Here is a 22,554-nt window from a genome sequence, read left to right as displayed (position 1 = left end):
AGGGAAATTCTATATTTGTGACCTATTTGGACAGTGGTTAGTTCTTCTTGAGCTCTTCAAGAGTTAATATGTGCTGTTTTTATCTTAGATGATTTGTCCCTGAGATTCCTCACTGTGTTGAAAGATACCAAATTTTCTAATGAGATGTCCTTCCCTGACCCACATCTTGCTTTCCTAGCCTTGTCAGTTGTGGGCTGTCACAGACTACTCACCTGACTGTGGTTATTGTCCCCGTATCTGCCCATCAGATTGACACGATGACAGTTCTTATACCAGAAAGCTCCTTTGTAGGACAGAGCACAGTTGGTGATGGCTGAGTCTGTGTCCTTGTCATAGGTGGAGAAGGATCTGCCATTGTGATAGTTCATGGAGTCCCCTGATTGAGAGTAAAAGAGAAAGAAGAGAGAATAAAGACCTCCCAAAAATCACAGTTGCACTACCCCCCGAGGTTTTGTAGGGCAGAACCAGAGGTAACAACTGAAGGACCCATGGGTATGCTGGCACTGAACCTCAATTCCAAAATGAGGATGGAAGCTAGGGATATGAGTGTCACCCTCACCACTTATCTCTGAAGAAAAGCACTGTTCTATGGTAAGAAAGAAGGCTGCAGGTGGCTCTGGAAGGTTCCATTCAAGTCCCATCTCTTTGGTTTTCTAACTGTGACCTGACATAAGCCAAGTGTTCTTCTAAGCCTCACTTTTCTCATCTATAAAATGAAGCCATCCCATGAATTCTGTCTACCTCACACTGGATGTGATTTTTTTTTCTGGACAGGGAGACTGGCATGCAAGCAGCCAGGGTTGTTGTTCATGATTTGTCTACATTTTCTTTGCATAAAAGACTGATGGGGATAAAGAGAAAACTTTGCATTTAATAATGATGTTTGGGTCAGGTATGGTGGGGAACATCTGTAATCTCAGCATAAGAGTGGGGTTGGCTAAGGTAGGAAGCCCACATTTGAGAACAGTGTGGGCTACATTGTGAGACTGTGTGCCAATAAACAAAACAAAAATAGTAACAGTGGGCTTGTCCTTCATATACAAAGATATCTGGCTATGGTCATAATTAAAACCTTCAGTCTCTAAAGATTCAGATAGCCTGGGTATGACGTAATCATTTTATAAAAGTGTTTACCACTAGGCTGGTGTTACCTGATTCATATGTAAGAACCATATATATATATATGCTACTTGGGAATATTGTCTGGGTCTTCCTTACTCTTAAACCGTGTAATTGCGTGCAGGCATTCTAAGACATCCAGGTACTCTAATATGTATATATTCCATACTTTCTTCATCCATTCTTCATTTGAAGGGCATCTAGGTTGTTTCCAGGTTCCAGCTATTACAAACAATGCTGCTATGAACATAGTAGACATATACTTTTGTTGTATGATAAGGCCTCTCTTGGGTATATTCCCAAGAGTGGTATTGCTGGGTCCAGGGGTAGGTTGATCCCGAATTTTCTGAGAAACTGCCACACTGCTTTCCAGAGTGGTTGCACAAGTTTGCATTCCCACCAGCAATGGATGAGTGTACCCCTTTCTCCACAACCTCTCCAGCAAAGGTTATCTTTGGTGTTTTTAATTTTAGACATTCTGACAGGTGTAAGATGGTATCTTAAAGTTGTCTTGATTTGCATTTCCCTGATCACTAAGGAAGTTGAGCATGCCCTTAGGTGTCTTTTGGCCATTTGAACTTCTTCTGTTGAGAGATCTCTGTTTGATGCTGAGATCTTGGAGCAAGCTGTCAACGGATCTCAGGAGTCTTTTAACTAACGATGCTATCCATAACATACAGAGCGCAGGCAGATCATTGATGAATATTTCTGTGAGGCACCACCACCAAAGCATATAGGAAGCTACAGCCTGAAGATGTTACTGTGAGAGAAGGGAAAGAGTGTTCTCCTTCATCAGAGATATAAACAGTAGACACAGGCAACATCCTTCTTGGTTGGTGGGTTTTCTTGCCGTGTAACAAGATTCTTCTTTCCTCAAATGTTTTCAACCGAAGAGGTATTTATTGTCAGGTGATAAAGTGTCAGATATTTTGAGGCATGTAAGCACTAAAGTAACTTCCACTCCTGACTATTTCTCTTCCTTCTTACCAAATTGCGTCTCAAAAGAGCTTTGTGTCCCCTTTTCACTGGCTTTGGGACCCATTAGTGAAAGGTGAAGACTTTTCCCATTCTAGAAGGGCTCTCAGAGAGGTTGAGAATCTGTCTCCTGCTTTCATAAGCATAAAATAGGACCACCCAAAGAGCCATGGCGTGCATGAGGTGGTCTACATTCTTTACCTGGCCCCTCCTTGTTACCACTTTTCTTCACAGGCACACACACATGCACACACACACACATGCACATGCACACACACACTACTTCTGTGAGCATCTTGGACAAATTCCTGAATTTTCCTAAGACACTTCCTCATCTTTATGTCATTTTACTAAAAGACATTTGGGAGGGTTCAATGGGGTTGGGGGAGCAGCCCAGTTAAAAAATGCCTGCAATGATGGGTTCTACCTCATAGCCTGGATAAGAATGGCTTTCTTACATGTTGTTGCTCTAATGTAGAGCCAGAAAACTATAAAAAACCACTTCAAGTCAAAGACATTTTCAAAACTAGGGTTATGATCTAGGTGAAGAACAAAAGGTGTCTTGCCAGTCAGTCAAGAGTCTAGCCATGCCAGGAATGTGGGTATCACCAGGAAACTTATAAGAAACACAGTATCTGGATCGTGTCCCTGACACCTGGTTATGCCAAAATCTTAACTTTGGCACATCCTCATAGACATCACGTGCCTATCACAGGAAAGCACTGAAGAGGCTTTGGTGAAGATAGAGCCTTTGGAAGACTGTTTTCCCATCACTCTACAACTATTAGCTACAAAGGAACAAGAAACACATTTCTTAAAAAAATGAGAGTCATAGTTGACATGATTTCTGACCTGCTCTTCATCTCAGAGATCAGATGTTGGCCAGACCCTTTTAATAATAGCTTTTCTGAATTAGCATACAGAAGACATTCAAATATCTATTGATTCATGTAAGTGGGTGGGTCAGGAATGGAAGACATGAAGGAAGGGTGAATGAAGGAATCCACAGGATGTCTCCCATGACTTCAGAGCCTCACAGTGTAGCTAACCCATACCTGCCGTTCCACTGTATCCTTCGACCTTCAGCTTGTAGCGACTCTTGGCATCTCCCACACTGAATCTGTCATACACTGCAAAGGCTGACTCCCCATGGTCTTGTAGGTCCACTCGGAGCTCATACTGCCCTTGGGCTGTGATTTTGCTCAGGTTATCCAGTCCTGTGGATGACAGACAAGGACTGATAAGAAAGCACAGGTGACCAAGGCAGCCTGGGAACACTCAGCAGTGGGGCGTATCACACAGATTTAGGCTTGAAACCTTTTCTGTGGCTGGTATGATGTCAGGCAAAAAACAAATGTCATGTTTCTGAGCCTCATAGAAAACAGTTCAACGCCTTTGCTTATCAACTTCCTACACTTCCTATCACATCGTGAAGCTCAGAGGGCCATGACTTACGCACTTTAAAATTCCTAACTGCTGTGAAGCAATGGATACCACTGGGATGGAAGTCTCAGGCTCAGTCAGGCAATGGTGCGGAGAATGATGCTGTGTGCAGGAAGCTTGCGGGAAAGTGTCCCTGATGGATGTGGCACTATAATATGAACTTGGACATTTTGAATTACAGGGTATTTATGACATTGGCTAGATTACCAGAGATAAACCATAACACCTCCTTGAGGGTCTGTTTCCTCATGAGCAAGATGGGACTTCTGCTCTTTGCTGGGACGTTCTGGGTGAGAGATTGTCACTGTGAGACATGAGACCTGTTCAGTGTCTGGAGCTCAAGAGGGAAGCAATCCATGGCAGCAGTCAGCTTGGTTTCATAAGTGGTTTAGTGTCTGACTTAATGCTAGGTTGACCCACGAGGCTTGTCTTGTTAACACTTTTGTTTTTATGACCCGGAGCATGTAATTATCTCAACATTCTGTATCTCTCACAAAACTTTTTTTCATCTAATCTTTAACGTTCCCCGTGGCTCACTGCTGTAGGACAAGTGATGAAGACAGAAATAGGCATATCTGACTCAAGCTTTCAGGGCTGCATTACCAAGCCAGAATTCTTCTCTGCGGTCCCCAAACCCAGCAGCATAAGCCTTCCAGTTTCGATAGAAGTCCTCACGTCCATTTTTGCGTCTCAGGAAAACCTACAACATAATGTATGTGGGTATACTTAAATGATGGAAGGGAAGAGAAGATGTCTTTCTGGTAGGAGGAGCACCAGGCTGTGGAAAGAACACCCATCTCCAGCTCTGTTCTCGTAGGAGGAGCACCAGACTGTGGGAAGAGCACCAATCTCCAGCTCTGTTCATTGCTTATTTGCCATGTGACTTTGGAAACACCATGCTTTCCCCTACCTGCCATGAGTTTAGGTCTTCTGGAAACTAGGGACTGAAATACTACTTAGCTCTGGTGACAGTGTAGCCTCAGTACTTCTCATCAGTCTTCATAAAACATGACCCTGATGTTGAGAGTGGAGGAGAGGTTGGGGACAATGACTTGCAAACAAGGCTTCTTAGTAAAGTAATATATCCCATACAGTCAACATGGCCATGGGATCAAAATAAATTCAGGAATTCTGAACACATCCCTAGTAGAGAGTAGCTGCTCAGCAGGTGCTGGTTGATATAAGCAGTAGATTTGATTGTCAGCATTGCTGCTGTCAGAGTTGTTTGAGAAAGGACAGAATAGATAAATTATAAAACAATTGTTTCCTATGCTACTTTCTTTAACTTACAGTTTTCCCCCCCACTCTTTAGTGTTCCACATTTCTACCCCACTTCTCTTTTGCTTTTTTTTTTTTCACTCAGGGTCTCAAATAGCTCAGAATGGCTTCAAACTGGTATTTTAAGATAACCTTAAACTCCTGATTCTTCTGCCTCCAACTCCTGAGTACAAGTAGACATTTATCAACTATGCTTGGTTTTATGCAGTTCTTGGATTGAACTCAGAACTTTGTACATTCCAGGCAAACACTCTACTACCTGAACTACATCTCCAGCCCTTCTTTTCTATTTAAATAGGTAATTATGAAGGGTGTCCATGTGACAGGGACTATCTTGCAATATCTTATGCATATGTATGTTAGACATACAGTGAGGAAGATATTCTCCATTTCCCCTTGCCCTGTCTGGGACCTCTAGAATCTACTGTGGTACTTACAATCCATCCACCTCCATCCGAGGTCATATCACAGTAGACATCCAGTGCTTGAGTCTTATCACCATTTATATAGATGGTGTAGAGACCAGAGGTGGTGTCGCCATTCAACATTGCTTGAGAGCAGTCCCTGGGGAATGGGTACAGGAGTCCAACTGTAGGATGAAGAGAAAGTGTGACTCTGGGAGCAGAGGGAGGGGTGGGTACTCCAAGAACAGACTGCTGGCCAGCTGGGCAGAGACTCATTTCCTAAAGGCAAACAGTTCCTGCTTCTCTAAGTCAATGCTCCTTCATGCTGAAGGAGAGGGAATATATATTAAACTCAACAGTGTAGAGTCACACACTGAGCTAGGAACTCAAATATATCACCTCCTCTTCTCACATGGTACCTGTGAAGAAGGGATGGTTTTTGATCACATTGTAAAGATGAAAAAAACTAAGGCTTTTAGAAGGTAGATAATTTCTATGCTATACACAGTAAGTAATGGAGATAAAGCATGGATCTAGATGAGCTTTAAGTAGTCCTCCTTTGCCTTTCACCAGGATGTCTGGAACTATTTGCATACATCCACATTCCCCAGGCTTCCAAGCACTAGTAGGAAATTGGTACTTTTTAGATAGTTTTGCTTGAAAAGTGTAAAATAGAAGTTGAAGAGGAAGCAGAAGGTTGATTCACTGTTACAGGGTCAAACCTTAAGACTGTGTCCTCAATGAACCCCTTACTTGTGGTAAAGATGGTTTGGATCAGCTTGCTCCTTAGGGATCCACTCAATGCTTGGATCCTCACTGTGTAGTGGGTGGAGGGACTCAGGTCTGCCAGGCTGTAGGAGGTGGTATCTGGTCCCACAATGACTTCCTGTGGGCAGGAGAAAGAATCAGTTTGGTCCCAGATAGTCTCATGGTAGAGAAGCCCTCTTTTACTGATCCATACAATCACCAATATACTCAACAGAAATCTACTCAGTACCTACTGCATGCCAGATTCCATGTGCACATCTAGGATGACAGAGATAGGGGTGCTTCATGAGTAAAGGTTCTGGGTGCAGAAAGTTAAAACTTTAACTACACTTAGTTTCAGATGGGAGGGGTAGTGGAAACTGGCAAAGAGGGATCAGGAATTACAAAATACTTTTAATGACACACTATGCAGTTCACAGTGTATCCTTAAAAGAAATGGGGATATTGAAAAGGTTTTGAATAAGCTTAACCTGTTGAGGTTTAAGAAGCTTAAGCTGATGATGAGGTGAATTGCACAAAGGGTGAGAGATATTTAGAATATTTAGGTCAGCAGTCCTAAAGAGGGCTCTTTCTGTTACAGATTCAAAACAGCCTGATACCTGGGCCTTAGCCCAGACTTATTGAATACCACAGGATGGGGAGGCAGATGTATATCTAGGAAGCTAGGAGTCGTGTTTAGGATTTCTTGAGTCAGAAGATGATGGTGCTAGCCCAGTAGGTAGGCCAGGATGTAGGCTTGAGTTGACCCCCAAAGGAAAGATGTGTGACTCACACTATGCTTGTGACTGGTCCCTGGGTTGCTGTCTAGTTTAGTGGCTGAGCTCAGTGTGTAGAAGATCACTTTATCTGATGCTTACTAGGTTCCAATTCTTATTAGCGGATGACCTTGGTGGCTGAGACTGAATCCAATCTCCATCCTGGCAGCCCAAACACAACCCTGCTTTCTACAACCCATCGGCATAGCTTGTTGACTATAGTTAGTCATAGGTCAGTGTGGAGGCCCCTGGAAGGTTCTCAAACTTCCCAGGAACTGGGAACGAATGCAGGAATTGAAAATAACATAATCTGAGACACCTGCTCCCAATCCATAATTTTTTGGTGATAAAGGATGGTGTCACATCTTCTGGTCTCCCAGCACCTTATCCATGATTCATGGGTGTTCACTCAATGCCAGAGACTTAGTGAACTTTGTGTGCACCTCAGATATGGTCCTTGGGGAGGGATCAACTTTCAGGTGCAAAGTCACACTCACTGAACTGCTTGTGGATAGAGTTTCATTCTTCTTTATGCTTCTGTGTTCAGTCTTCTAAGCAACTAGGATGCCTGAAATGTGACCCATGAGCCATGGAGGCATGATCTTAGAACCCAGACCTAGAGAAGACCGCGGGTGTCTGGGAGTGCATCACACTTATCTAAAAGTATGTACAGGGATGCATGAAGATAAAGGGCCAGCTCCAGCTCATGCTGTGGAATTATCCATAAAATACCAACTCCAGAAAGGTGGGGAAACTAGAACTGTGTCTATTCCTGGTTAAACATGGCAGATTGGAAATATTGATATGCCTCTACTTACTTCTTATACCTGCCAAAAAGTGAGTCTAGTATAAGGAATAAAACTATAAAAGTGAAGGAGAAGAGGAAAGAGAGAAACAGGTAGATCCTATGAACCTTGTTGGGAAGAAGGTAGGTGGTAGAGAAAACATTTCCCACAGGACCAGAATAGAGAGAGCTAGGGACTAAGTGGAGTGGGTAGAGCCACCAGAGGCTGGCTGACATACTCTGTCACATCCAGCAAGTTCTTGATGCATGTGTAGAATAGCAGAGCTGCCTTTGCAAGCACTGTGGGATGGGAGTCAACAAAGGTTCCATAAGTTTAGAAGGTTTGTATGAGAGCTTGTTAGATGCCCCATTCTCCTTGTTCCCTCCCAGGACAGATGCAAGAATGAGGTTCACTCTCTAGAGCATGTGAGTTAGAGCAGAGGCTCTGGATTCACATCTACCAGGATCAGTTGATGAGGAGGTCAAGGTACCAACTGGAAGTGTAAGATCAAGTGAAGTGTGCACAGTAAGAACTCAAGCTCTATGGGCTGACCCCACAAATTTCCAATGCACAGCTGATGTCTATGGTGAACCACAGTATCGCAAAACCCTTATGTGCAGCTCGACTTCCAATTGACTTCTTCATTCTTGGTTCAAGTATGAAAGGGTAAACCAGGACTAAGAGACACTGGGACAAGGTTTCTAGCAGGGAGACCAGACCAGACCACACAAGACCAAACCACACCAGGTCAAACTGCAGCATAATGAAGTTTGGAAGAAACATAATATGAGCTGTAGACTACAATAGCAGTGATGTGTATTTCTCAGCTAAAGGGAAGATGTTACAGAACATACATGTGGTGTTGGAAAATGCTGAGTATGAATAGAATAAGCAAGTTAGCATAGAAATACAGAAAAGCTCATGGGGGAGAAGACATAGTTAAAATAGGTGTAGTTAGAGGCACATCATAGTAGGTCAGGCATGTGCCACTTTGCCTCTACATGTGGCAAAGATACAAAAGATGCTGCTGGTGTTTCCTTGATGAAACATTAAATGACTCTGAGCCCAACTCTTAAAATATCAAGTCTTATAAAATGTTGTCTGGGTAAAGGAAGAGAGGCGAGAGAGAAGACTTACAAGGTCTGGTACCATGTCTACTAGTTTTTTCTAGATTCCTAGTTGTGTTGGAGTGGAGAAACAGCATCAGGCAATTCTTTCCCCCTTTGACAATTATGCAGGTGTTTATCACAGCAATGTGAGATTTACAGATACCTTGACTGTGCCATCCAGAGATTCATAGACCAGGAGGTAACCAGTGATTGATGCCCGGGGAGGTCTCCAGGTGAGGAGGGCAGTTTCCGATTGAACCTCAGTAGCAGTCAAGTCTCTTGGGGAATCAAGGTCTGGAGAAGAGAGTGTGTAGCAAGGGAGTCACCAGATGTGGAGCAGAGAGTAGGAAGAGAACTGGGTTCACGACCCTTTCCCAACCTCCTTGATTATGTAGATGAGGAGGTTGAACCAACAATCTACAAGGTCAAAGTTTATATGAATTCTGTCACCCCAAGTGTCCATAAGCCCAACCTATTCCTGGTTGGTTTTGGTTGATGTAGAAGAGAAAGAAGAGCTGTGGAGATCATTACTCTCACTGTTTCTAAATGAGAGGACTGAGAAATACTCATAATGGCCCTCATCCCAGCAGAAGAGACAATCCTTTATTTCCTCAAATTTTATATAAAAATCTCAATACACAAAACCCCAGTGAAAATCTAATAAAACTAGCCTTAAAAACTTCTTAAAAACTATTTCCCTGCCTAGAGCATGGGTCATTACACACCAAGTTGAGGGCCAGTAGGGAAGTTTTTCCACTTGAAAGCCTTCCTTTAAATAGCCTGTCATCATCTTGGGTCATTTCAGTTCAAGAGGAAACAGTTTGCTTCTTTGGGTCTTGACTGAGTGGGCACTGGTGAATCTAACTCATGCTGATGTAATTGCATTGCAGGGGCCTGACTTAAGGAGGAAGGGCAGGGGAGGGGATGCAGCTGAAGATGCAGGCTGCGGGTGGGGGATTCAGAAAGGAAGACTTCCCCTCCAGCTGTCTTGGTACCTGTGGTGAACTTGGTAGTGACGGCAGAACTCTTCTGGTGGCCTTTTTCTGCAAAGATCCTCAGTGTGTACTCTGTGGCAGGCTCCAGGTCCTGTAGCTCATATTCCACCGTGTTCCCAGACACTGTGCGTGTAACTTCTGGCACTAAGTGTGAAAGACACATATGTGTCAAATAGTGTGCACGCCTCCTTCTGAGACAGAACCCTTCCATGACCCCACAGGGAAACAGGTTTGTTTGGAGATGGCTCAGATTCCTTCTCTCTCTAGAGCACTCACATGACAAAAGATGGATCATACATGTTTTCAGGCAACAGATGGAAAGACGGGGAGATGTCTGCCCACACAGCATGGTGTATTGGCTGGAACAGTGTTGTATTTGAGACACGGGAATATGCTACAGGAGAGTTGCAGGTAGCATCTCTGAGTTTTGGGCTACTTAAACTCAAATTCAGCTTGTTCCACTTCTGGCTCCTCTCCTTTTTCTCTGTGTACGCTTCCTATTATAAAGTACCAAATGCTGCCAAGTCAAGGATCACTGACTCCTCAAGGCTGAGGGGTGACAATTATAGATAACAAGAGCCTGGCAGTGGCTTTCAGGCCTGTTGGTTCCTTCATTCCAATGAGGAGAATTATAGTTCCTGGGAAAAACTATTAGTCTTATAGTCATGGGGACTCCCACGCTGCTTTGTTTAGACCATGGCTTCCAGGCGTGGGGCTTTAAATGCTAAACATTTGGGGGTCACTGAAAAACTGCACATCTTGGTTTCTTGGCATCATTATCAACAAGCCCCACTCTCTTTGGCTAGACTCCTGATTAGTTCTGATCTAAAATGTCACAATTCCCTCCTTAGCTGATGTTTTAGGGGAGGCAACACCACCACCCCTGTCTCAGAAGAGTTTCCATGCAGGGAATAACAAGGAGAAAAAGAGATAAAGTGAATTTTCCCTTCTGCCTCAGATTTGCTGTTCTTACAAAGAATTGTTTAGGGTTTTGCCAGTGCTAAATTTAGATTTTCAGAGTCCCCATGGCGTCATGAGATAGTGTCAATGAGAGCCAAACAATGAGGAGCCATAAGATATGAAATGTGGGAAGTGAAATACCAGAACCCTTTCTAGAATAACTCATCATAAAAGTATGAATGGGTTTATTTGAAAGGGGCTCTTTTTTCTCTCTCGGAATTGCATTTGATTTGTTTCCTGATGGCTGTGTTTGGCTGATGGTCTTAGCAAAATAGTTCAACTTGCCCACTGGGTAAACTGGTAACCTGAGTGAAAGGAAGAGGAAGATCAGAGTTTTCAATCAAATTTTTTATAGTTAGGTCCTCCAGTGGCCTCTGAGACTAGGCACCGCAGGGCCTCCAATTGGAGGTGACAAAGCCTTGAGAGCGGCACTCAGGACTATTGGATTCTTTGTGTCCTATAATGGAAAATTATATTTCCTTGCTTGAGAGGGTTTTGGTACCTTGAGGAGGTGGAGCCTGTAGAAGGAAGTGAGCCATTTGAGATAAGCCTTAGGGTCTTGTTGCCTGCCCCATTTTCTGTTTACTCTGCTCCCTGCCTGTGGATACAGTTTACTCTGCTCCCTGCCTGTGGATACAGTTGTTAACTCTGCTTCCTGCCTGTGGGTACAGTTTACTCTGCTTCCTGCCTGTGGGTACAGTTTATTCTGCTTCCTGCCTGTGGGTACAGTTTATTCTGCTTCCTGCCTGTGGGTACAGTTTACTCTGCTTCCTGCCTGTGGCTACAACTTGACCAGCAGCTCTCTGTCTTCCTGCTGCCAGGACTTTCCTGCTATATGGGAATCATATTCTTGAATTATAGGCCAGAATAAACCCTTTTCCCATTCAGTTAATCAGTTATTCATTCCATCACAGCAATGAGAAGAGTAACTGAAAAGTCTCGTAGGAGAGGAAGGATGGGTCAGAAAAACACACAGAAGCTCCCGCTGCACTTACTTTTCTCCCCTGGAAAGGCTTATCTGCCTCTTTTGAGGATGCAGTGGAGGATGCAAGGATATTACTGGCTTTTCCAGTATGCCACTAAGTTTTATCATCCTGGGCGTGTTGAAGGGAGAATGGGAGGAGTTTTCAGCAGACAAACCCTCATCAGAATGTGAAGTCTAGGATACAGGACTTACCTCTCTCTCCTGTATAGGAGATGACATAACTGTCCACGGTTGCGATGGCTGGCTGCCACATGGCCAAGGCTTCTGAGTCTGTGATGTTTGCTGTCTGCAGGCCAGATGGACCATCCAGAGCTGGAAAGAAATGTGTGAGAGGATTCGTCATGTTGGAGGATAGTATCAGAGGATACTTGCTCGCATGGTTCACAGAGTCGGGCATGTGGAACAGGCTAACCTAACATATATCATGACTCCTTCCTTCGATGGTGTATTAATTTGGAGCTCCATTTCCTCACCTGTAAAATGGGCATAGTAATACTGGCTGGTTTTTTCCTTGGTGCAATTTTGATGTATACATGATGTTATGGGTAGTCAGATCCTGAACATTGTTGAATGTGTGACAAGAGCTATCATCACAAGTCTTGTCCCCTTTTCCAAGGAAGGGAAGATTTGTTAGGTCAGTACTGCCTGAAACTTTTCTGAGCTTTGGGTGATATTTATAGTTAGGGAGTCTTTTATGTAATAACTCGGAGGTCTCTGGGATCTAATTCTACTGTGGTTCATTTGCCTGTGTCTCTGCGTCCTTGGGAAGGCCACTTCACTGGCTTCAGTTGTCAGTGGTGGCTCCTGTAAGGGATGAAAGGGGAAGGGAAACTCTCTTGTGATATGGTTATTAAAGATTTTTATCCTGTAATTCCAGTACTTTGGTGAATGAGGCAGGAGGATTGTGAATTGATAGCATCCAGGGCTATATAGTAAGACTGCCTCAATAAACCAACAATAACAAAAGAAAGCTGTTTGAAAGTTAGGGGTGAGTTTTTAAAGCTTATGTTTTAACTTGTGTGTGCATGTGAGTGTGTGTATGGGGTGTGTGCATGTAAGTATGGTTTTCCAGGCTTCGGATGTGGATTATGGGAATCAACATTGAGTTCTCTGTAAGCACAATGGATGCTCTTAAAAGACAAGCAACCTCTCTGGCCCTTAGGGGTTATTGTCAAATGAGCTGTACTGACAAAGGTCTTAATCTTTGGCCTCTTTTAAATGAGCTCATTCCTTGCTCAGTGTTTCTCCCTTGAAAGTTGGCCTGAATGTGTTATCTCTCTCTTTTATTTCTATCCCATCACATAATCCCTGCCTCAACAGCCTAGGAGACAAAGGCAGCGGTCATCATCAGCTCAGGTCACAGGCTGACATCTGAGCCCAGAGAACTGTCTTAAATCAGGAAGTGACAAACCAACACAATCCCCTCCAAGTGTTTTCCTGCTTCGTCATGTGTGTACAGACCCTTCTTTAACTGGTGGTGACAATGAGGCCTGGACACACCCAGCTTTTGTGTCTGTTGCTGTGGAGAATCATGAATGCAAGATTTATTTGGGAAAACAGAAGTCTGAGTGGAAAGTAGACAGAACTTTGAGTCCAGATGGGATGTTTTAATTGTATATTTCCAACTCTTGTATGGAATTGGATATTTTTGAAACTTCCTGGGGGCCTATTCTTCAGATCACTGAATGGACTGGGTTGGACAATTTGTTATATCTCAAAGGATAAATTGTTTAGAGACAAAGACTTCTGAAAAGAAAATTTCCACTTAATTCTCCCACAATAAAATCTATTATCCTTAAATTAGATTTCAATAGAAAAACAACCTCCATTTTAAATGGTTGATAGTGTTGGCCTGAGTGACCTATGTTTGAGTTTGACTCCACATTTCTAGTCTTGTTACTTTGCAGTCTCTGCATCTTCCATGTGCCTCTTCTATAAGCTGGGAATGAACACAGTAGTGAGGATGCAATGCAAAGCTTTTGTCAATAGTGTCTCCTATGCAGCAGCTGCCAAACAGAGAACAGCTGTATCACAATTCTCGCCCTCTCATCTCAGGGCAAGCATGTATTCTGGGCTGTTCACAATGCTCCCAGGCATGGGGGGGGGGATGAGCTGATAGTGAAGTCATACTTATGCTCACTGACAAGGGAACAAAATGGTGTCCATTTTACAGAGAGCTTAATTAGACCTCAGAAATAAGCTGGAATCTCACGTGGCTAACACATGGAAGATTCAGGCTTTCAGCTCAGCTCAGTATGATTCTTACACTTGACTCTTTCATAGTAGTCGAATGGAGTCTCTGGGGCAGCCCGACTTATTAGAGGCTAAGGATGAGCCGGAGGGAGGTGCTGGGTGTTCTAATTCCAGCTCTTTCCACTGGAGCAAGTTTCTGCAACTCTCCGTCATGAGTCATCACACTGAGGACAAGGATGGAATGCTGATCACTGCACACACCTGTGGTTAGTGACCCTGAGACAGGATCACTTTCTTCAAAGCCCTTTATGGCAATAATGCTGACATGGTATTCCACTCCAGGGGTGAGCTTCACCAAACGTGTCTCAGTATCAGTTCCATCCACCATCACCATGGAGGGGGCACCTGGAAACCAGCAAAGCAAGATCAGGGAGGGAGACTACATCACACTTACTCATCATGGCCAAATCCAACTTAGAGATGAAATGATATCTTTATGCAACCTCACTTTTTTGACTTGCTCTCCTCTTCTCCCACCCTCTGGCATGAAGGACAAGACCTTACTTTTTATATAATGCTTTTTCCATTGCTGCAGATGCCAAAAACCCAGTCAGGAAAGGAAAAAATCATGAGGTCACAGTGTACTAAAAATGGCAAGTTTCCTTTCGGGAAGGTGTTGGCATGATGTACAAGTTTTATTTTCTTTATTTTATCCGTTCATGAACTCTGTGGGAAGCTTACAATGTAGCATATATCCATATTAATTCATTGACTTCACTTAGGATGCTCATTTCTTCCTTGCTTTAAGAGATTCTATTCATGATATAAAGATGGTCCCAGTTAAGTCTGTGCTCTTAAATTTATTAGGGAGTCTGGAATTGATATTTCTTAAAATTTCAGGACTGGGGAAGAATTTGCAAACCAGCTGGTCAAGCTCCCCATGGAGATATTACAGTGTTGATGTTACCAACAAGCTTGTCTTTATAAATATGTGACAACAGGCAGCTTACTACTTACTAGGTCAGTGGCTCTCAACCTGTGTGTCAAGACCCTTTCCTTTCACAGGGGCTGCCTAAGACCATCAGAAAACACAAATATTTACATTGCAGTTCCTAAAGGTAGCAAAATTACAGTTATGAGGCAGTAATGAAAATAGTTATATTGTTGGGGGTCAATACAACATGAGGAACTGTATTAGAGGGTCACAGCATTAGGGAGGTTGAGAGTCACTGTGTTTGAACCATACTTTCCTGAGGTCTTCATCAAAGTCTGTGTGTTCTGGGCTCTAACTTTGCTAAGTCTGTAGTGAGCCTGGCAGATGTGGCCACCAAGGGCAAAACTTAACACATATCGCAGGCAAGTGTTCCAGATGACTGTGATCAAAGAGGAAAAAGGGATATAAATTTCTCTGTTCTGTGTTCAAACAGTACTGGGTCCCATTGCCTTCAAGGGTTTTTTTTTTAATTGTTGTTGTTGTTGTTGTTAATTTACAATTTCAAGACCAGAAAGGGTGTTAATAAAGTGACTTTTCCAAAATGTCTTACAGACCTTCCCAAAGGAAGTCTAGATGATCAAGAGAGAAGTGGTTATTACTAGCCATGATGCTTGGGCAGGGGTGAGATGAGAACAACTATTTAATCCTCATCTTGCATGCACTTCCCATCCTCTTTCATCTTTAGGTCCCTACCTCCTGTCATAGGCACGTAGGTAATCCGGAAGCTCTCCACCGGGGCAGTGGGTGCCTTCCAGCTGACCGTGGCTGCATTGTCAGTGATGTCTGAGAAAGTGATTTCCTTCGGAGAACCCATGGCTGTCAAGGCAAAAACAAAACAGAAAGCCTGAAACATCACCTATCTTGTCCATCAGTAGATTTTCCTGGATTTCTTACCCCGGAGCACTTAGTATCTGGAGCTGATGTCAGAGCCAAGCCTTAGGAATAGAGAATTGTGATACATGGTCACCTTGTGACGTGAAACAAAATGTACTGCAGAGACAGCGACTGTGTAGACCAGGAGTAACTGTAGGCTTCACCAAAGATGGATGTTAGCGTGCCTGCTGGCTTCCACAGAGGTGAGGAGAAGGCGAGAAAGGCAGGCAGACAAGAGTCCACAAATCCAAACAACTTTCTTTGATTTCATTTTTAGTATTTTTCATGTCATTGTTTTCTGTTTCTTTTTAATGCTAAGTCTTAAAAGCACATAGTTCTTTCCAGATTACATGGCTTACTCCTCATTTCATGCCTGAGCTGAAAATGCAGTTGTCGTCATTGTACCGAGACCGAAGTGAACCTCCTTTCTCTCACCACCATTCTTCCAGTGGGACATTTCTGGATCAGTGGTTGGGCAGCTGAGCCAAGAACAGCCTGGCATCCGGAAATTAAGCTGACTTGGAAACTAGTCTTGACAGCCCACTCCAGAATCTTCAAGGAGATCCAAAGCCAAGAATAAAGTCAGGTCATCACTAAAGCTCCCACCAGTGGACCTGTGGAAAGTGCATGCCCAGGGGACATGTCTGCTGCCTTACTTTGTCCTCCCAAAATTTGGTTTCCTTTGGCTTCTCCCTATTTTTTTTGACTTAGGATTTTGCCTGCTTCAGCTGAAATGCTAACTCAGAAAACAGTTTTCAGACTCTAGCCTGCCTGCTTCCTCGCCTCTTCCCTTCTTTTACCCTGTTGTTCATTAAGTTTGGAAACACATAGAGATTTGGGGAGAAAACTTTTTTCTTATTCATTTCTTTTTTTCTAATCAGAAGCATCTCCTCATGTCCTCCCACAACTTTCTTCGGTGACCTGAAAACTACTCTGAGTCTCTGTGCCTGCCTGTTTTATTTTTTATTTCACCCTGTCCATGGCAAGATTTTTTTCTTTTTCAGACCACAGTGTCTCATGAACCTACAAGATATTAATTGTTCAAATGCCACTGAAAGGCCGGGCAGCCTAGGGCAAGTCCCTTCCCTTCTACATTGGTTGCTCCATCCCTCCAATGGGGAAAGTGGTACCCACAGGAATGTTCTGAGGATTAGTGGGAATAATGGGTGTAAAACCCTTAGCACAGCCTCTGGCACACGGAGAATTCACTAGATGTAATTGTCCTTTCTCTTTTCTTCCTCCTGGTGACCATTTCCCATGCCGGCTACCCTGAACTTTCTAGATGAGTCTAGCTGAGAGCAGACCTACTGGTGTACATGAACTCTGTCTTGGAGGATTTCCCTATGCCTACTCAATTCACTGACATGTCTGAACTGGAAACCTTGCTGGTTAGTGTAGGCTTTTGAAGCTGTGTCTTATAGACCAAGCTTTCTCCTCTGGATCCCAGTTTTCTCATCCAGAAAATGGAGACATTATCTACACTGTCTTAAACGCTGTAAGAATCAGTGACCTCATGGGGATGTATTTGGTGGTAAGAGGACAAGCAGATATCATCTGCGGGAATGTCACAGTAGGTGTGGAATTCCAGGAGCAGTGGGCATGATGTTTTCACACTAAAGAACTTCCTAGGTATGTGTTGGTTTAGTGTGCAACTTTCTGCTATGAATAGCGTCCTCGAGTCTTGAGACCTACAACAGAAAGCTAAGCACAGAACAATGGAATCACATCTATTAAAAAGCTGGGGAGGGGCTGGGGATGTGGTTTAATAGGTAAAACAGAAATGTGAGAGTCTGAGTTTAGATGCCCAGTATCCACATACAAGCTGGGTAGACACACCTGTAACCCTGTTTACAGGAAACAGAGGCGAGACGTCCCCTTCCCTTCTATGCGATTCAGCTAGCTAGACCCACTGGATTGGCAAACTCTGGGTTTTAATGAGAGATCTTGCCTCAGCATATAAGGTGGAGGGTGATAGAGGATGACAACCAAATTCTGGCTCAGTAAGTGTGAGCACACACATGCACCTGCATCTCTCAAACATGTATGGTGACACATGTATGAATACACATTCATAACACACACACACACACACACACATTGAGTAGTAGAGGCCTACGTATGCTTTCTTTACAATTAGACTTAATTTAAAAAAAAAGAACTTCCTTTAGCTAAATACATGGAATTGGTTAAAGAAATAAAAAGCTCTCAAAGGGCTTCCACTTGCTCTCCACATAAACCCCCCCCTCTCGAAATCGATAGTGAATGCCTTTTATCAGTGGCAATTGTCAACCATTTAGAATCAGTTCCCTATCTACAAGTTTGTATTGATCACTTAATATGCATTAAGTTTATGCTCAGTTAAGAGGATAGCTGGTGGGTTTATGGACAAGAACTTGGAAGTTGAAATAACCTTGATAAGAGTTCCACCTTGACTTTACCCCTTACAAACACCTTAGCACCCTGGGGCTCAATATTTACATCTGTGAAATGGGGCTGAAGATGTTTCTCTCTTGGTTTGCAGGTGTACTACTGGACATTTCATAACGTGCCTAGCTGTATGTGGCACAAAGCCTGTGCTTTTCAGTCGGTGGTTTCCATCCTTATGCTTCCTGGAAAAAGGCATGACTCTGAACCAGAGGCATCAGACATGGAAAGCCTGTGTTATATCAAAGGAGATTTGCTAAGGGGTATTTCTGAAATATGCTGATCAGGCTTCCCAAAGGATGGAAATGCAGCTCTATGGTGTGGCTTCAAGTCCATCCTGATTGACATGGGGCAGAGGGGTTCAGAGGGGGCCTGATTGGGAGATGTGGGTGGGTTACAGTGGGGACTTTGTTCTGGAGGCTGAGAACGGTGTCAATCACACTTAAGGCATTAGGACTGGAAGAGAGCTCCAGGAAGACATGTGTACTGAGAGAGACTGGGACAGACCAAGAAAACGCTTTCTGGTTCCTACTCTGAGCACCTTTGGTGGGCTGCAGGAGTTGCTATTCTCTGTTGTTGGGCTGCTTGCCTAATTTGGAAGGGACTTTCAGGATTGTGTACAGGGTCTGGCAGCATTTCTCTTCCTAGAGGAGGAGGAAGCATCTCTCTATGGAGGTCTGAGCACAGCTGGGAAGAGAAGCCGCTGCAGGTGTAGGGACAGAGGAACAACACAAATAATAAGCTAAGTGTCCATAGGTAGGACGACTGAGTGAGATCATGGGGTCATCTCAGGACATGCGCACACAACACAAAACAGCAAGAGTGCATGATACATTTAAACACAGTGCTCAAAGAATTTAGCATATGTAGAATTTTGTGTATTTGTACATTTCTGGAGAGAAGAAAAATTGATACTCTTTATTGCCACTAGAGAAAACCACCATGTAGCTACATAGTCTATGTCTTCTCTCTTCTAGTCTTTTAACTCTTGCCTTTTGTTGTCTATTAAAAATAAAGCTTACAACTAACCATCGTGTAATAGCTAGCACCGGCAAGGAAAGAGTTAGTCACTGCTGGTGCCATGTTTAAATCTTATGCTGGCTTTTGAGTTAAGTTCTGCTTTCCAGATGAGGTGCTTGAGACTTGTCCAAGGTCCCATGGCTGCTAAGTGGGAGAAACATGACTAGGCTCTGAAAGTTTGCTCAGAGACCATTGGCTAACCACCAGGTTTTACTGCCTTCCCTGCTGCCCTGGGTACTCAAGTGTTGACAGCTGGTTTCCAGACAGATACCTACCCTGACCTCTCCTGGTCCCAGAGCATGTGTGTGCAGGCACACATGGACACATGCATTGTTACACACGGTGTACCTATACACATGCTTGTTTCTCACTGGCTGTGAATTTATCCCACAGAGAGGACCCTAGGAGGAGGGCGTCTTCCCAAGAGAAGCAGGCTCTGCCCTTTATCTTTGTTCTTAAGAAAGCAAATCAACTCATGCTTAATCTTTTTTCTTTAGAACTATGGGGCTTTTAGAGAAAAAAAATACGTAAACCAAAACCAATGATGAGAAGTGAACTTTGAAGAGCAGTGTTTATAAACCGAGGTCAGTCTGTGCAGCCACAAGGAGGAGATCAAAATTGGGGTGGGGTACTCTGGATGGCAACTATGTGCAGTGTGCCAGCAGCGCATGAGGTGGGGATACCGCATGCAAGAGGAGCCGTGCTTTTCCTCCCCAAATTAACACACCGTCACCGCGTCTGCAAGTAGTGTTAGAGTTTCTGTGGGTAGATTCTTTCAGCTTGTTCCATCCTGTCTCTTCACACAATAGCATATCTGTCTCGGTGCTGGGAAGATAGTTCAGACTGTAGTGTGCTTACTGCATAAGCATGCTGACCTGAGTTCAACCCTAGCAGCCATGTGGAGAGCTGGCATGGTGTCACACTTATAATCAAATTGGTGGGGGAGATACATAAGAAGCCAGGCCCAGCCCTGTGTGAATAACTCTAGTGTTGGGTACACACGTGTGTGTGTGTGTGTGTGTGTGTATGGGGGGATTATCTGTAGCTTGATGGAGGAAATCCTGCTCCAGGGTCAGTGAGAGACCTTGTCTCAAGAGATCAATACGGAGAATGATAGAGCAGGACACCCCACTTCCTCTCCTGGCCTTGGTGCACACAAAGGCATTAGCACCTGCATGCTCACACTTGTGTGCATACCATATCACACATGTATAATGGGCACACAGTATATTTCTGTCTATGTTGTATCTGTTTCTCTATTTCTGTCACACACACACATATACACACACGAGACACACAAGAGACAAAGAGATAGAGGGAAAGAGGGAGAGAGAGGGAGAGGGAGAAAGAGAGATAGTAGATGGCTTGTGAGTATGATACCTGAAGTTGACCTCTGGCTTCCGCATATAAGTGAAAACACATATGTGCACATATGAACACACTCACACTCACCACAAACCCACCTCTACACTCCCATATAGCAAAACATGTCTTAATGTAGCGAATAGGGAGTTGGGACTAATAAGCTTTGTGTCTGTCAGACACAATAAGTATATATATTCATCCGTTATCAGTCACCTGGTTTGCTCATTAAAATAATTACAATAGCACTCAGATAATCTCGGTATAGCAGAATGAGCTTAGGCACAACACTTTAGCTTTCTCGGCCTCAGATTCTTGATTCTGTTCCTCCGTATGTAGCTCATCATTTCTCAGGTTTTACCCTTTCCCTGGGGTTTTCTGACTTCTTCCTCTGGTTCCTTTGTAGTAGCTGGTCTATAGAATCTATTTTGACTCCTACCCCAGTTTTCTCAAAATATCACCATTCTTCCAGGTCTGTCTGTCTCCCTCTAAAGTGCCACATAAGTTTTATGACTATAGCAACTGTGCACCTAACCATCTTTTCCTTTCTTCCTGGCATAGCTCAGAGGGAAAAGGGTCTATTTCTCCTCTAGAAGAGGCCGATGACCTTTTTTAAAAAGTGTCCATTCAACTTCGTGAACCTCAGGAAGACCAACCTGCTAGTCCTACCAGCTCCGTCTTTCAGTTTGCTAACCATGGTATTTATGGATTGTGTAGGACACCTTCTAAACACTAATCCTTGTGTCCATTGTCCCTCACCTAGTGCAACTGTAAAATTTGACCAAACAACAGAGGATTGTGTTCTGGGTATATACTGTGAGAGAGAAGGAAGAGCTTTTGGAATTTAAAATGTCCCGTAGTTGCCAAGATGATAATATATTAGAGACACTGTGACTAGCTCTCCTTCACAGAGCCTTTGCTGTGTATCGGGTGCCATGGGTTTTACATGAATTAACTCACTGCATCCTCACCACCATGCTAGGTGTTAAGCCATGCCCACACAGTCTAGAAGAACAGTCTATACTTGAAGGAACTAGGATCCCAATGCCAACCTGCCTTCACCAAGAGCTCTTGTAATGATGGAGCTCTACAGGAAGAGGATTCCTGAGTTTCCTCTCTCCTTTCTTGATTATTTATAGTACCCATTGTTACTATGGCACCTGTTTGTTTACAGTACCTGTTGTTGCTATGGTACTGACTGGCTGGGATCGCCTTCCACCGCTTATTCCATAGAGTTCAATTTCGTACTCTGTGGCCTCTCTGAGACCTGTTATGTCCCTGGTACGTTCGGGGGAAGAGAGGGTTATTTCTTGTGGTTCGGATTGCCTTTTGGTGTCTCTGATCCTGAGAACAAAACTGTCGAATATCCCTTCATCAGCAGTCCAGGACAGACGGAAACCACCTGGAGTGGCATCTGAAACTAGAAGGTTGTCAACTTCCAGTTCAGCTTCTAGAGGAGAGAAGACAGCAGAAGAGGGAGGAAACAGAGCATTAATCAGCAGTCCATACAAGCTTCTTCCTGCTGGGATACAGAGTATAGTGGCACCTCGGTTTCCTGAGATACCAGGAGAGAAAACGGTTCCATATTAATAAGTCTAGTAGGGCGAGGAGAGGAAAAACATGGAGTTGAAACATTCAATACAAGCCAAGCATACTCTTGCATCTGTGAGTTTTGTCTAAAAGTAATTGCATAAATCCACATCTGGACTTAGCGCCGGCCCCTCCCATGCATTATTAAATAAGTTCAAAGCCGTGATTTGTTTACATTTGCTCTCTGTCTACCAGTGGCTGAGTGCCCATCCTCTGTGAGTGCCTTTTCTTTTCTTTTTGAAAAGACAAATAAACCAGCTTTAATAATCTGTGAAACTGTCCATAATGATTCTGATGATTCTATTCCCCTCGAGCCTGAGCAAAATGACTCAAAATATTCTGGTCTTTTGGCTTATTCACAGGAGCTGGTCTACAGAGGAAAGCTGCTGTGCTTTACTTCCTTTTCTGTCAATTTTATTTTCCTGCCAGTTTAGCCATTAGGTAAGTGTTTAGGTGGTAGAATGAGGCTTGGAACCTCTTCAGATATATTTATATATACTTTGTACCCAGGGTTTAATTTTT

General features: G+C 43.6%; 1 protein-coding gene across 6 annotated transcripts in view; it reads right to left on the bottom strand.

Moving 5' to 3' along the window:
• Positions 1-22,554, bottom strand: part of Tnc (tenascin C) — an 81,586-nt gene that overhangs the window by 2,892 nt on the left and 56,140 nt on the right. For 4 of the 6 annotated variants that reach the window (XM_050121785.1, XM_050121786.1, XM_050121787.1 and 1 more), the window contains 11 exons: positions 21,620-21,892; positions 15,457-15,579; positions 14,031-14,174; positions 11,769-11,888; positions 9,632-9,775; positions 8,800-8,930; positions 5,973-6,105; positions 5,253-5,404; positions 4,141-4,237; positions 3,150-3,311; positions 213-376 (listed from right to left, as the gene is read on the bottom strand). In XM_050121785.1, the coding sequence (XP_049977742.1) occupies positions 213-376; positions 3,150-3,311; positions 4,141-4,237; positions 5,253-5,404; positions 5,973-6,105; positions 8,800-8,930; positions 9,632-9,775; positions 11,769-11,888; positions 14,031-14,174; positions 15,457-15,579; positions 21,620-21,892 (1,643 nt within the window). The remainder of the gene's footprint in view (positions 1-212; positions 377-3,149; positions 3,312-4,140; positions 4,238-5,252; positions 5,405-5,972; positions 6,106-8,799; positions 8,931-9,631; positions 9,776-11,768; positions 11,889-14,030; positions 14,175-15,456; positions 15,580-21,619; positions 21,893-22,554) is intronic. The other 2 variants (XM_050121790.1, XM_050121791.1) reach the window with 1 other exon arrangement.

The sequence above is a fragment of the Alexandromys fortis genome, unplaced genomic scaffold (genome assembly GCF_014885135.2).
Source record: "Alexandromys fortis isolate MF-2015 unplaced genomic scaffold, M_Fortis_MF-2015_v1.1 scaffold_183, whole genome shotgun sequence".
Classification (NCBI taxonomy): Eukaryota; Metazoa; Chordata; class Mammalia; order Rodentia; family Cricetidae; genus Alexandromys; species Alexandromys fortis.
This window is presented reverse-complemented; position numbering and strand designations above follow the sequence as displayed.